The 16285-nt window shown below is 38.1% G+C and overlaps 2 protein-coding genes across 4 annotated transcripts in view; one reads left to right on the top strand and one right to left on the bottom strand.

Moving 5' to 3' along the window:
* Window positions 1–16285, bottom strand: part of Macrod2 (mono-ADP ribosylhydrolase 2) — a 1962999-nt gene that overhangs the window by 1648323 nt on the left and 298391 nt on the right. The window lies entirely within an intron of this gene.
* Flrt3 (fibronectin leucine rich transmembrane protein 3) lies at window positions 1293–15434 on the top strand. Of its 3 annotated transcripts, XM_028884437.2 has the most exons (4): window positions 1293–1578; window positions 6712–6755; window positions 9516–9716; window positions 11215–15434. In XM_028884437.2, the coding sequence occupies exon 4, from the start codon at window positions 11257–11259 to the stop codon at window positions 13204–13206; it is 1950 nt and encodes a 649-aa protein (XP_028740270.1). In that variant the 5' UTR covers window positions 1293–1578; window positions 6712–6755; window positions 9516–9716; window positions 11215–11256; the 3' UTR covers window positions 13207–15434. The 3 variants fall into 3 exon arrangements, with proteins under 3 accessions (XP_028740270.1, XP_028740269.1, XP_028740271.1); XM_028884436.2 differs by lacking the exon at window positions 6712–6755; XM_028884438.2 differs by lacking the exon at window positions 6712–6755 and having other exon boundaries at window positions 9516–10262.

The following is a 16285-nucleotide window of genomic DNA, read 5'->3' as shown; positions in this document are numbered from 1 at the left end:
GGTCAGTCCCCAGAAGTCAGCAAAAGAGCAATCATAGAACAATGGGTGTCAGAACATCTCTTATCAAGGGTTCCAGGGACCTTCCACTCTGATAGCACCCATTCCTGGAGGGGAATTCAAAGGGTGAAACAGATGGCAAAGGCATGTATAAACGAAATGCAGCTAACGAAGAGAAAAGGACCACATACTCCTGAGACAGACAGACAGACAGCCTCCAGAGACAAACAGAAAATTTCCTAGAAAGGATAAAGTCATGAACTTGTAAGAACCAAGCAAATAAAGACATCAAAGGAAATGGCCATTTGGGTAAATATATAAATAAGATCCTTCACTTAAATTCACCTCCTTAGGGGTAACTCACAAGTCCAAAGTAGTTGTTGACCAGATAGCAGAAAACTGATGATAAAGTTATACCTGGAAATTAAAGTCTTAAAATCCTGTTAATGAGGCAGAGAAATCTCAGTGTCTTGCAACTGTCAATATTTATTCATGCACTCAAATTAAAATAATTTAATCCTGGCAGAACCATCTCTAACAGACATTCTAGATGATGATGTCTGAATCCAACCTCATGGCAGCAAAAAAAAAAAAAAAAAGTAAGAAAAAGATTCTAGTTGTGTTAAACCTTTTTATTTTAGGGAAATCTCTTAAATATAAGTGATTATATCAACTTAGTTTTAATCTCTTAAATATAAGTGATTATATCAACTGAGTTCTAAAGTAGAGGCATGCACTTAGGCACACAGGTAAATGGTAGCTCAGTAGTAGAGGAAACCTGCTTCATTATGTAAAAATGCATATGAGAAGAAAAACCTTTCTATTTCCCAATAAGACTGTTTTCTTCAATATTTTTATCTCTCTCCTATTCCTATTTCCTTTCTCCTAAGTAAATCATCATTTGAACCTGCTTTCTATTCATTTACAAAAATCGATATTAGTTGGGATTGCCATCCTCCATTCTCCACAATTGTAACGATGTAATGAAAATCAACTGACTTTCGTTAACTTATTTTCAATACAGATGGCTTGGACATGAGACACCTGTTCCTCTATTGTGATCTTACAAATATCCTTCTCACACGCTTGTGTTTTTTTATGAGTGTGCTACCAACTACCTCGTAGTAGTAAACTTTAGGGTATGCTAGAGTCTGAGGAGCTGCCTACAAACCAAATGGCATCTTGGCTTTGGCAAGCTGAGCGGCTCATTTCGGCTTCTCTCACCCCCTCTAGCGTTGGCAAAACTCATCTGTCTGATTATCCAGTTACCTCACTGAACAAGAGCTGGGCTAAGTCCTGCCCACCTATGACATCACCCCCTTCCTCAACCACTGCGAGGTGAAGCTTTAAACTTCAGACTTGGAGGTGGGCTGCGCGCAGTCAACTGGATGCTCTCGCGCGCAGTCCTCAGCGCAGGAGTGATCTGAAGCAGGACGGGCTCAGGCTGCAGCTGCTGTGGCTTTGTGTGCACTGGATGCCGCGCTCCGCAGACGGGGGAGGGTTTTTACTTCAACTCACAGGCAATGGAATTACAGCTGTAGCAGCGGGGTATAAAGGATTGCTTTTTTTCTCGTCTTCCTGGTAAGTGTTTTCCATGCTTTTTCTTAACATTGTCCCAGAAACTTCGCTTGTTGTTACTCTCTAGAAAGAAATGACTTGCTGGGTTCCATGAGGAATCCAAATAGCCACGTTTGCTCGGTCAGCAGGGCAAGCAAAGATGTGCGTGTAAGCCAGCTAGGGAAAGTCTGCTAAATAGCCAAATGTGAGAAGTTTCTTACAGCTTTATAGCATTAATAATAATAATAATAATAAGCTCTCCTCTATTTCAAGCAATTGCTATCAACACAAAGCTTTACGAAAAACTGCAAGTTGGAAAGTTGAGTGTTTGAGATAGGAGGCAGATTTTTCTCGTCTACAAAAGCGAAAGGTCGCTAACTTGGTGTGTACTGTATGTGTGGTATGATCACCAATCGCTGTTTTTATAACTATGAAAGAAAATCGATAATCCCTCAGCCCATGAGTACGCAGTACATGAAAAGCATACATCTTGCTCGCGGCCAGCAAGCTGCCCTGGGAGAGAGAGCAGGATGCCTCTGTAGAGGATTAGCAGCTACACCTAGATCTGAAAGCTTGCACCGCTTCTCCTGCCACTGCTCCTTCAGGCATTTCGGGCTCGGGGATCTCAACTAGTAAATTCAGCTCAGAGTCTCGGGCCAAACCATATTCCCAGTCCAGGAGAATGCCAAAACCCATCGCTTGGGCAAGGGTAGAATGTGACCAGCATGGTAACTGGGTAAGTCCACTCAGAAAAACTAACAAAGATCACCCTGGAAGCGGGTGCTTGATGTATGCAGTGAGGGTAGCAGGGGAGGAAAGCCTGGAGTCATCATCAAATGGTAAAGGCTGAGTGTCCATTCACTTGCAACTCACAGTGGAAAACCTTACATTGGAACAAATGCATGTAGACTACAAAGCTTCCAAAAGGTATTTAAACGTATCTGCTAAAAAAAATAAATAAATAAAAATAAAAACTAAATGTTTTTCAGTAAATTATGCCTGAAACAAAATGGTTGCATAAAGGTAAAGAGTGCAACAGGCCCGTCTTTTCTCAACATTGGGAGGGGGCTGATTTATTTAAACTTAAAAGGAAATAAAAAATGTTGCTATTTTTCAGTTACAAAATCAAATTAGTTATTTTAATTGTTCTCAGTAAATCTATGCCTCAAAATGCACACATTGGCTATGTGATTAGGATGAAATAGCATGATGAAAGCCATGAAAAGTGCTTCAGCTGAAGGGATTCCTTCATTCATCCCCAAATGCAGAAGAATATCCTGACCAGCATGAACAGAAAAGGATGAAACTGTCCACTCTCAGGCTAGAATCACTTAAGCTTGACTCAGAGTGACAGATGACTGACACCCATCTCTTGGAAATGAATAAAGAAATTAATCCTTTAAAAGTATCACAAAAATATTGTTACTACAAATATTAACGATCATAATGTGTTATGACTATGCAAAGATTGGTTATACAACTTAGCTTCAAATATATGTGTATATGGACATATATACATCTATATATCAGCTTAAAATGAAGAAAAGGGTTAAAAATGTCATTACATGTGTTTAACTAAAAAAAAAAAATCAGTTTATTCTTTTAATAGAGAACTCCCAAGGGTCAAAAAACATATTAGCAAATGAATAAACATAATGAATTCAGTAATAGAATATTCCAATGGTAGCACTGATCGTTATTAATTGGGTTTTTTATTTCTCTGCACACCCCTTTTAAAATTGATTCTGGTTAGGTTTAAATGCCCAATTCAACAATTCCTGAATCTAATATTTATGAGATACATAATTGGGAAGCAAATAAAGTTTTTACAAAAATTTTAAAAAAGATTACAAAACAAAACAGAAAATTTGTCATAACTAAATGTGGCAGCTAATAGAGGCTATGTTTCTTTTGCTTTCAAGTGTTAATTAAGAAGTCTCTGATTCTATCAAAACTTTTTCAGAGCGAAATGAAGCAGTGTGAAATAAATTTGGTTGAAATCTTGTGGCTGTCAGACTTTGTTAGAGAGCTATTAATTATCTTTACCCCAGTTTCTTCTCTGGCTATATTGCCCAATCAAATAGAAACTCCAATTACACTGAGCGTCTCCTGCCTAGGGACACAAGACCCTAATGAACGTTCAGTCCCTCCAGATGAAAAATACAATTATCAGCTTTAAACATGCAAGCGCAAGCAATGCAAATTTTCCCCTGTGCTTTTCTTGGCCACACATCCCAAGGCTTTCTCCTCTATCTTGATTATTTTGAACAGTTTTAAACCCAACAAATGTTAGTGGCTGAAGGTGTGCCTTATTTTGATATTATATGAATGTTTCTTTCTTGAATTTTTTGTTATGATAGGCTGATGTTCATATGAATATTAAATTAAATCTGGTCATTTAAAAATACTTAGTTTAGAGCTGCCATTTCAGTTGGTCTCAACCTTTTTCCCTTTTAAAGGTGGGTGGGCTACACAACAAAGAACATGATTAATGGCAAAACCTAAAGCTAACTTAAAAATCCTGAATAAACCTTTTCTGCACTCTCTTATTCATACCGATTTTGTAAAAGGTATTATCAATAGTTGTTTCGTGTCAAATGAAGAGCACCATAAATGAAGTCAAGGAGGGAAATAGGATTCAGTGAATTTTCAAAAGCCTTGATTCCTCCCTCTTCTCCCCTAGTTCCCCATCCCTCCTCCCACCCCCACCTTTTGCCCCAGAGGCCTTCACTGTTCTTCTCAACGGGAGGCTTTGTTGTAATTAAACCAGGGAAAGACTGGCCAGCAGCAGCCAACATCTGACTTGCGGCTTCAGCAAGCAGTGTTCTGGTAGCGTGTACCACCCCCCAGCGGGCAAAACTCAACAGTAAATCTCTCAGCAATATCCGCGCTCAGAACAGCATTCTCTCTACAGAGCAGAAAAGGAATGTTTCTTGGCTTCTTCTAACATGCCACCGCCACAGGTTTTCCAAAAGTCACAGACCGATTTCCAACCAAGAGATGGTTGGTTAGGAAACTGTTTTCCAGGAAAGGGTCCTTCCTTTTAGAAAATAAAATAGGTGTATTCCTTTCACAAAGCTGTTGCAAAATGCAGATCAACATCACTAATTTTGTCTAACATCACAATGATATGGACAGTTTTAAAAGCCACCTTACACTGCAGAAGAGGAACCTTTCAGGATTTAAGTTTTATCCATTATCAAGAATCCACAGAATAGATGTTAAGGAAAAAGGCATAAAATATAATTTAGTCGATAGGTAACATGTCTTTGCTTTGCATATGCATAATCTCTCTCCCACCCCAAAATTAAGTGTCAGGAATGTATGAACAGCTCTTTCCAGGTATTAGTCTACTCAGAGGAGGAGAGTAAAAATTGCTTTCACTTGATGAGACAATGACAGCTTTTGTTCTTTTGATTCACATGCACAAGTTGCCGTGGCAACTTTGAAGAGAACACCCGCAGACCACATTTGGTTAGGCACCGCTTTTTAAAGTGTGCCACTGGAGTATGGATTGATCAGCTTTATGTGTTGTTGGTTTTCTTCCTATTCATCCAGTTTAAATCAATAAATACCTTATGCAGACATGAAGAAGCAATGTGTTTTAGGATTTTAGATGGCCTCACTAACCAGAACAGGGACTGCCTGTCACACACTGGACTCAAATAAATAGTTGTCGAACTATCGCATGGAAATTGAAAGGCTAGAAGTGTAAAGCAGGTTGGACTCCCACACTGGAAGAGGAATCTTAGGTTTGCAATGCCAGTGTCTCTGGTTTAATCCAGGCAGGCACACTTTTCATTACAGCTGCGCAAATGTCAGCACAAACTTAAAGCACTCCCTGGGCCTCAAGCCCTGGGCCACTTAGCTCAAGTCTCAGTTGTTCCCTCCTTCATCCAGGTCTTAGGTCTCTCATTCATTTAGTCTGGTTTGAATATCATGAAAAGAAGAGCCTGTGCTGTGATAAAAGGTAACACCCCATCTTTTTGTCTTAAAGATGCTTGATTTCACTTTACAAACAAACTAAATGAAGCAAAGGCAGAATTAAGGTTCATTTATAACAACTCAGTGGGGAAATCCTTTTGCTTTGGAACTTTTTATCCCCTGTTTTCTCTAAATGAAACAAAACCTTCTTCGAGTGAGAAAAGACTCTGGACAAAACCAAGTGTGAAAAGGCACGCTTGCTTCTCCGCCTCTCGGGCAAACCCTGCAGACTTCATGACTCTCAGGAGGAGAGTTAGAGTTCCTTTGGTTTGCCTGCAGTAAACACAGGAATCGGGACCTTCCTGAAGTCTGATGATTGTGGAAAATTTAACTACCAGACAGGCTACTTAGAAAGCATTTTGCTGTCACTCTTAACTAACCTGATGGAGTCCAGTTTTCCAGTTTCACCATGTATATAGCTCACTCGAAATATTATTTCTTGTTGCAGAATCTTAACATTCACAGGTTGTTCATTAGGTGAGTAATTTTCACCTTCATAAATAAATTACTTCCCTAATATGCTAAATGCTGCTCATATACATTCCAATTTAGCTAGAAACATTCACAAACATAAATGGATTTGCTTAAGCATGAATTTTCTTCAGGGTCAAGGTTTTACTTAAAATAATGCAACTAACTTTGATTGTGAAGTCTAAATGCCATCTTATTTTTAAAATTAGTATTTTAAAAAAGTTTCTGCCATTAAGAAATCATTCTGTGAGGCAAGTCAATAAAACGGAAATCTCACAACATTAACTTGACGTAGGTTTTCTTTAAAGTGTATTGATCAAACAAGTTAAATCAAAATCAACTTGAGTAAAAGGTAGCAAATACAAGGTTTGGGAAGTTATCATTATTGTCACATACCTTCACTTTAGGCTAAATTATATCTTTAAAATGTAAGAAATATCTCCTCATTCAAATGCTTTCTCCACTGGAAGAAATCATGTAAACATGTATGCTGCATCAAGTTCTTGATTTTACTTAAATGTCAGGGTCTTATTGAGAAATGATGTATTAATACTTATTAGTTTTCATAAAGTATATCCAGAGAATAGCATCTTTACCTATTCATGTACTTTCTTTGACATATTATGAAAATAAATTAGAGACTTTAGACTGGGTTGGGGTTATAAGCCATTTAATTTTTTTTTTTTTTTTTACTGTGAAAAGACACAATCAAAAGATGACAGTTAAAAATCTACTTCACCAGTAAGGTGAGTGTGCTTTTCCTTCAGCTGAGGGTTAAGTTTCACATACTTAATAATTCCATTAAAAATAATTTTAGAACACATCACTAAGTCCCAGAGCCCGGTTTATGTTTTCCCCGTTACCCCAGTAGCAATATTTCTCTAGAGCATCGATTGCTTTCTGTCCAGAAGTGATGGCCTTTTCAAGCCCATGCAGACAGAAGGCTCTGAAGCCAGTGCTGTGGAGCTGCCCAGTGTTCCTAGCAGTGATGGCCATTTTGCTTTTCATCATTCACATTCAACTACAAGGTCAATGTCTGAGACTATGGGGATCCCGTTCAGAAACCAAGTGTAATATGGGAGTTGGATTGCTTATGATAGAGATACCATTATAACTTTAAATATGCCCAAATCCCTCTTTCGTACTACAGTGTGAAATATGAAGAAAGTATCAAATCATATAAAATGCAGTCAACCGTCAGCTGAACAGTTTTGACCTGAAAGCAGTAGGGGCAGGTGAGAGGGGCTATATGCAGACTGTCCCTTTGTGAGACTACCCTTTCCTAAGAAAACACTGCTTTTCATGCTTTTGCTTTTCGTTGTAATGAAATCTGGGGAGAAGTGAATGACATTCTTCTCGTGATTTAATGAGGCTTAAGGTTTTCCGTCAATTCACACTATTTGCATGTTTGTATGAACAGCGGATGTTTAGTTTGCATATCAAACACCAGTGATAGCAATTTCATAAGTGTAAAACAGGTCAAATGAAATCATCTTTCTTTTTACATTAATATTTTTTCCATCTCTGGTTTAAAAAAATGAGAATCGATGCATATATTCTTAAAGCCTGGTTTGGCAAAACAGATTAAGTGAGATTTTTCTTTCTTTTTTTTTTTTTTTTTTTTTCAAGCAGCTACTTCAGCTATTTTATCCCCAGTTTTCATAAATGTCACACTGTGGTTTGTCCTGACTCAGAACAACCAGCCATTTTCAAATCCCATTCAGTAGCTTCATCATCTGACCTCTGAAGTATGCTTTGCCTTACCAATGCCCCTGGAACATAAGAACTACTCGACAATTGGTCATTTCACACAGGATCTCACTTGTTATTTTCATAGTAGTTTTAAATTAATTTTTAATGCAAGTTAACCGAAGTGATTTTCCCCTTGACTTAAAATAACATTATTTTATATGTTGGATTATTTTCAAGGTTAGAAAACATTTACAGCAAAAGTAACTGTATAGCTATAATTTTGGCAGCTTGATTTTCCCACATGTACACACTCAGAAGGCAACATTGTATAAGCAAACATACTATTGAAATCCAGTAGTAATGTGAAAAGCCCTCACATTAAACATAAATCATTTAAAGTTTCCTCTGCGGGCGCTTTGCTGTATTTACGAGTCTGCTTTATCTATCTGCCAACTGCTATTTTTAGGTTGCTTAAATTTAAAAAGAAAGTGTATTTGCCATTTTCAGGTTTTTTGTTTTTTTTTTTTTTACTATTAATATAATCTCGGAAAGCATTAGTGTTGAGTGACAAACTAAAAGAAATGGGAATTTTGCAACAAAAGATAGAAACATGAATTGTGGTCTTGGTTAACACACACTCCCAGTAAATTCTGGAACAGATGCTATCCTTGTTGGATACTTGGTAGTAACTGGCAGAGAAGCAAATGATTTCTTTAGTCCTTAATCTTGTGGTCAAATCTTCCCATGTACCCAAATGTTCTCTATCTGTAAGGAAAGTGCTGAATGGGTGGTCCTGAGTAACCCATGCCCACACATCTCCCCTTGTCCAAACCCTAAAAATTCTCATGAGTGTTCTATCAGGATAGCAGGCAAAACTGTCAACAGCTCCATGACTGGTCTTCTTAATTAAGCCTAAAGTCCTTTTTCAGAAATGAGAACTACGCATTGTGGGGGTGGGGAGGTGGCATGTTTGTGTTCAAACCAAGAAAAGGAGATGCCTCAGGTTACCATTCTTCCTAAATGACCACTGCGAATAGATGGAACAAAAGTGACCTTCCTATTTGAAATACAGATTTTCTTTTGAAGTTCAATGTACTAAAAGAAGATTGCAGTAGTATTCTTGTTCTAAAAACACAGTTTAAAGTCCTAACTGGGACTTGAACTTCTATGCTCCCGCAATGAGCAAAAGCACAAGTCCTAGAATTTCCTGCTACAGGGGAGTCCTGTAGTACCCTCAGTAGGAAGATGGGGGTGCCCACATACTTCAGCTAGGAAAATGGAAGCACCAAACTGAGTATGAGCAAATCAAAAGAAGAGCTCCAATGCAACAACTTTTTAACATTTTAAATGGTAGGTTGTGTGATTTGTAAAACCACATTCAGAAAGTACAGAGTAACCACAGTGTTTTCATCAAAACCTTTTGCCATGTATCTGCACCCGTCTTTGACATGTTCTTCTTTTAAAAAACATTGTATGCTGGGGCATCAGAAAGTTCACTTTAAGACATTAGCCTGAATTTGAAAGCCCTGAAAGGGTCTTACTTGCCTCTGTGTTTGATTCCGTGTAACACAAAGAATCACTTAACAATGGAAGTTAATCAGTTGGCTGACAATCTCATCTTTGGCTCCAACTTAATTTATATAGTTAAGTGGTAAACACAAACACAGAGGTCAGTCTACCACTTCTACCAGCTGTTATGATGAAAGATTTGTTGATTAAAAGAAATAATTGATGTTAAACCACTAGGAAATTTCAGTCCTAATTTTCACTATTAATAGTATTACTCTTTTTTTTTTCTTCTTCTTCTTTCACAGGAGGTGCTCAGTCCTGGCCTATTATAAGGAAGAGAAATATAAAGGAAATTTAGTGTGCTTCCTTCTCCTTCCATGAAGACTGTTTGCATTGTTTCCTTTGCTTCTTAAAAGAGACTCCACCCATCCCAGTAGAACGTGACTGAAACAGAATTTCTGAGAAAGCAGCTAGAAGTAGAAGAAGAAATAGCTATTTCACAGCAGGTAATCACACCCCAGGATGTAGCTACTGTACAGAGTTTATACTTGGATAATCCTGGATGGGAATAAAGGTAGGGGGTAACTGCCTGGAAAACCCATTACTACACAGGTCTTAGCATCATGAATGGCTTTCTTCATGAGGATCTGAAGTTACTATCTCTGACCACATTGCACAGAAGAGCCAATAAGAATTTCAAAGAGGGCAGTTTCCACTGAGGGACTTAAGCAACACAAAGGAGCCACCACACTGAAACTATCAGAGAAAAAAAAAAATTTAGGAAGCCATGTGTCTTACATAGTAATGGGAAGCTGAATTGTTTCTCGCCCCCACTTTAATGAGCTTGCCCACCATGCTGACCCACAGCTGGAATGTTCATTGGCAGCAGCAAGCCTGATCTGGAGGTGTGTGCGGCATAGAATTTCTTGAATAAACAGTGAAGAATATTTCCAAGGACTAAAGAGTTTTAAAGTCCCAGTCCCTCACCAAGAAAGTAGCATATATGCATTGGACTGTCACCCACGTAAAATTACTTAACATCATTCAATAAGGTAGGAAAAAATATTAAGCTATTTTATTTTCATGCCTAAAATTATAAAGGCTGATTAACGGCTAGAAGTGGAGAAGGGAACAATACATAGTATATTCACATAAATCTATAATTCTCCAGCCCACGGGGAAACTTGAATCATTCTAGCTTAAAATTTAAAGACAAATAAATGCACTGTTAAAACATGTTGTGAGACTGAAAATAAGAAAAACTGGATCAAGGTATTAAACCATATAGTATGAAATGTAACAAAATAGGTACAGAAAAGAAGAAAGGTGAGCAGGAAATGGAATTTTCCATTTATACCAACTCGACATATGAGTTGTACAATTTTTCCCCTAAAGTAAATAAACTATTCCTACTTTCTTTCTAGAAATACCTTTTAAACATTATTTAATATTAATATTAAAGAGCTATTAATAATGAAACAAATGCTTGGCTTTACTGAGATTAAAGAATTCAAGATGTGTATAGCCTATTAGTCTAGGAGAGTAAAAGCATAAATGCTTTTTATTACACATTTCTGTACTTTTATGATCATTTGTCAAAGAAGACAGAAAACACTGGCATATATATCATATGTAGTTATAACAAATTATATTTCTGAGTCAGTTTCTTTGAATATTAACAAGTTAGAAATTTGATAATCTTCATGAGTAGTTGAATCTGATATAGATTATAATTTAAAATATTTTTGATTATTTAATTATATTTAACATTTTTAAATAAAATGGACTTTAACAGGATAGTTGTAGATTTATATTCTAGAGACACTTAAGGTAAATAAATTATGTGAGTGTGTTTGCTTATAGATAGCAATGAATTCCTGGCATGCTCCTCTCTGAAAATGAAACATTGAAATTTGTTATCGATGATTTCATTTCCACATCTGTTCTTAAGGCACTTCAGTATTCTGGCCTAATTATTTTCTATCGTTTCTTACTTTGTTGTAGTAACAGAAGCTACCTGATATAAAGACCTCAACACTGCTGACCATGATCAGCCCAGCCTGGAGCCTCTTCCTCATCGGGACTAAAATTGGGCTGTTCTTCCAAGTGGCACCTCTGGCAGTTATGGCTAAATCTTGCCCATCTGTGTGTCGCTGTGACGCGGGTTTCATTTACTGTAACGATCGCTCTCTGACATCCATTCCAGCGGGAATTCCGGAGGATGCTACAACACTCTACCTTCAGAACAACCAAATAAACAATGTTGGGATTCCTTCAGATTTGAAAAACTTGCTGAAAGTACAAAGAATATACCTATACCACAACAGTTTAGATGAGTTTCCTACCAACCTTCCAAAGTATGTGAAAGAGTTGCATTTGCAAGAGAATAACATCAGAACTATCACGTACGATTCCCTTTCAAAAATCCCGTACCTGGAAGAGCTACACTTGGATGATAACTCAGTTTCTGCTGTTAGCATTGAAGAAGGAGCGTTTCGAGACAGCAACTATCTGCGACTGCTTTTCCTGTCCCGCAACCACCTTAGCACAATCCCCGGCGGCTTGCCCAGGACTATCGAAGAGTTACGCCTGGATGACAATCGCATATCAACTATCTCTTCACCGTCACTTCATGGTCTCACAAGCCTGAAACGCCTGGTTTTAGATGGAAACTTGTTGAACAACCACGGTTTGGGTGACAAAGTTTTCTTCAACTTAGTAAACTTAACAGAACTGTCCCTGGTGCGGAATTCCTTGACAGCCGCACCAGTCAACCTTCCGGGCACAAGCCTGAGGAAGCTTTACCTTCAAGACAACCATATCAACCGGGTCCCCCCAAATGCTTTTTCTTATTTAAGGCAGCTGTATCGACTCGATATGTCCAATAATAACCTAAGCAATTTACCTCAGGGTATCTTTGATGATTTGGACAATATAACCCAACTGATTCTTCGCAACAACCCCTGGTATTGTGGGTGCAAGATGAAATGGGTCCGAGACTGGTTACAGTCGCTACCTGTAAAGGTCAATGTGCGTGGGCTCATGTGCCAAGCCCCAGAAAAGGTTCGTGGGATGGCTATCAAGGACCTCAGTGCGGAACTGTTTGATTGTAAAGATAGTGGGATTGTGAGCACCATTCAGATAACCACTGCACTACCTAACACAGCTTATCCTGCTCAAGGACAGTGGCCAGCTCCTGTGACCAAACAACCAGATATTAAAAACCCCAAGCTCATTAAGGATCAGAGAACTACAGGCAGCCCCTCACGAAAAACAATTTTAATTACTGTGAAGTCTGTCACCTCTGACACAATCCATATCTCCTGGAGACTTGCTCTGCCTATGACTGCTCTACGACTCAGCTGGCTTAAACTGGGCCACAGCCCAGCGTTTGGATCTATAACAGAAACAATAGTAACAGGAGAACGCAGTGAATACTTGGTCACAGCCCTAGAACCTGACTCGCCCTATAGAGTATGCATGGTTCCCATGGAAACCAGTAACCTTTACCTGTTTGATGAAACTCCTGTCTGTATTGAGACGGAAACGGCCCCTCTTCGAATGTACAACCCCACAACCACCCTCAATCGAGAGCAAGAGAAAGAACCTTACAAAAATCCTAATTTACCTTTGGCAGCCATCATTGGTGGCGCTGTGGCCCTGGTAACCATCGCCCTCCTTGCTTTGGTGTGTTGGTACGTACATAGGAATGGGTCGCTGTTCTCGCGGAACTGTGCGTACAGCAAAGGGAGGAGAAGAAAGGACGACTATGCAGAAGCTGGCACTAAGAAGGACAACTCCATCCTGGAAATCAGGGAGACTTCTTTTCAGATGCTACCCATAAGCAATGAACCCATCTCCAAGGAGGAGTTTGTAATACACACCATATTTCCTCCTAACGGGATGAATCTATACAAAAACAACCACAGTGAGAGCAGTAGTAACCGAAGCTACAGAGACAGTGGGATTCCAGACTCAGACCACTCACACTCATGATGCAGGAGGTCCCATGCCAGACTGCTTCAGGGTTTTCAAACCTAAGAAAGGTGATGGTAGGAACTCCCTTCTACTGCAAAACACTGGAAAAGAGACTGAGAAAAGCAATGTACTGTACATTTGCCATATAATTTATATTTAAGAACTTTTTATTAAAAGTTTCAGATTTCAGGTTGCTGCTGCGGTTGATGTAGTGGAGATGCCTGAACACAATTCTATATTTTAGTATTTTTTAGTAATTTGTACTGTATTTTCCTTGCAGATATTGAAGTTATAAACCATTTACTTTGTGTTCTACTGAGTAAGATGACTTGTTGACTGTGAAAGTGAATTTTCTTGCTGTGTTGAACAATCAGGACTGCGTTCACATGAGATCCTTGTAGTATAAGCACAGGCCGTTTTTCACTTTGGTATTAATACAATGTAAAAAAGAAACCTGGCTGAATGAGAAAATAAATTTCAAAAACTAGTTATGAAATAATGTTCCAATGATTAAATTTGTATTATCCCAGTGGTATTCAATAAATCAAAATATGTGACATAATGGGCAATATCAAACTTGCTGCACATCTCATTTTACCCTAGACAAATTAAATATCCTTAGGAAAGTTAAGCATATTTTCTGAACTGAATACATCAGCTGGCAAAACAACAGTGTGAAGTCAGCTGTTAAAGCCACTGTCAGCAGAGCTTCAAGAATAAAGGACTTCACAAGAACAATGATATAAGTGCAGGGGGGGGGGTTATATACTAAAAAAAACCATGACAACTTAGACCTGTGTAGTGTAATCAATACATATTCTAGAATTGCATCTTGATTTTTGCCTGTACCATCCGGCCTCTTAAAAAATGAATCTTAAACACAAAATTGTTAGTGTTTATGATGTTTTTATTACAAAGGATGTCTAAGAAAAACTGTCTGCATAGTTAAGAAGGTAGTGTAACCATCAGTAATTCCTCTCAGCGATCCAGAGAAACTGGGACTTTAAGTAAGTGAGAATTTCAACGAAAAATAAACACTAGAAATCAAATTTAGATCTGGCTTATATGAGATGCTTTAACACTGTACATAAATACTCAGTTTACTTTCCCAATGGTGGAGAATACTGCCCATTACTGTCACAGTTTTCCAGATATTACATAATGGACTTGTAATGTAACATTTCTTTACAGCTTCCTACTGAATTGTGAGCTATTACTTGTTTAAAAACCATACCACTTTTTGTTGCCATGATTTTTTTTTTCAACAACAACAAACCAAAGTGCATTGTCCGCCCTTTGGCCAGTCTTGTATGTGCCTTGATCAAACGCTACATGTATTCAGCTTTGGAAACTCGACAAATTTTTCATACTTCCTTAAATATGAAAAATTATGGTCTTATTGCTGAATAAAACTTAAGAAAAACATACAGAATAATTGTGCTTGCTTTTGGGACTATGTTACTATCACTAAAAGTAGGAAATTGCCAGCACATTAGTCCTAAACACCTCCATGTATTTTTCTAGGCATAAAAATAAAAGTTGGGTACAAATAAAAGAAATAGCAGGATCTTGAGGTTGTGTATCATTTTTACTTCAAAGAGTCAGTGTTTTGTGGATAAACACATTTTTTTGGTTCCATTATATGCTCAGTAGATGAAGAACTTAAGAATGTTTCCAATGCCTGTTTCCTTTATGAGCACTGTTGACACTGTCTGGGCTGATACTTTTTTAAGGTGGTCGTGCAAAAGCTGATTTCTCTTTTACATATATATCCTTTTGAGAGAGTGAGTTGGCATCAAAAGATCTGAAATCTGTTATCCACCCTTTCATAGGTATATAGTCAAACCAAACAGCCTTGTGGCTCGCCTCTGTCCACACGCGTAGAGTGGAGTACTGAAACACAAGCACAGGGTCAGGGTCATTGTGAGGTTCAGAGGAGCCAATGTGAGAGCAGCACAGATTCCTGCATCCGCTCCCACTGTTCTGGTCAAGGAAATATTCAGTATTCCCAAAGTTTTGCTAGATACCACTGCTCCCTGTTGATCTACAAACAACTCTGGAACCTTCATTCTTACTCGACACCTTCAAATTGTTACCCAACAATTTATCTTTTGACTTCCTGCTATAGAGGATGCTCATTTTCTATGAATGGCTGGAAAGTATATTTAACACTAAATATGGGGAACATTTTCTAAAGGAAGTTTGACTTAGCTTCTCAAAGTTTTGAAGGGTTCAACTACAGTTCTGCTGAAGTCAGAGAAAGAACTGGGTAGTTTATAAAGTCCCAATAAACCTATGGCTTATGAAAAGTGAAAAAATGGATTATATCAACTATTTTCCAATTAATAAAACTTAGATAAGCACAGAAAATTTTATGTACATTTTAGTACACCCCTCTTTTTGTTATTGTTGTCTTTGAGACAGGGTTTCTCTGTGCAGTTTTGGTGCCTATTGTGGATCATACTCTGTAGACCAGGCTGGCTCTGCTTCCCAACTGCTGGGATTAAAGGTATGTGCCACCACCACCCGACAATATACCCCTTCTGATTATTTCATCTAAAATAAAAATGCACAGCACCAAGTAGTTAAAAGTTTATTATCTACTTAGCTTCAGCCTCCACTTTCAAAGGCAAGAGATTAACAAATTATGCATGCACTTCTAAAAGCCCTACATGAAATGTCCACCCCGTTTTTTTGCTAGTAAAACTAAGTCTGAGTCAAGTACTAGTGAAATAATAGGAACAAAATAATTTCAATCGTGAATACATAAACAATATAGATCTAACAAGAACATAACTTAGCTAGAAAAAAATTATAAAGAAAAAATCACTCCCTTGTCAAAAAAAATCAGAAATTGTTTTAGATGCAATAACTTATGACTGCATGAAATTACTGTACCAACTCTGTCTCCCCATTAAACACAACACTGCCGGTCAGCAGGCTGACTTATTAAAAGTATTCCCCTGGCTCAGGAAAACTAGTAAAAAACAATGCTCTCCTAACCACAGTTTCTGACTGAAGCACATTTTATGGCTTGATGCAGCAAGACAGTTCCATGAGGAATCCCTATAGATCTGTTGATGCTCTAAAGCTCCTT

This window comes from Peromyscus leucopus, chromosome 4, assembly GCF_004664715.2.
Source record: "Peromyscus leucopus breed LL Stock chromosome 4, UCI_PerLeu_2.1, whole genome shotgun sequence".
Taxonomy (NCBI): domain Eukaryota; kingdom Metazoa; phylum Chordata; class Mammalia; order Rodentia; family Cricetidae; genus Peromyscus; species Peromyscus leucopus.
The sequence above is the reverse complement of the archived record's forward strand: the minus strand, read 5'-3'. Positions and strand labels throughout refer to the sequence as shown.

Bases quoted from the DNA above. Each gene is read 5' to 3' on its own strand.
- Flrt3 (XM_028884436.2), top strand. From the start codon at position 11,257: ATGATCAGCCCAGCCTGGAGCCTCTTCCTCATCGGGACTAAAATTGGG.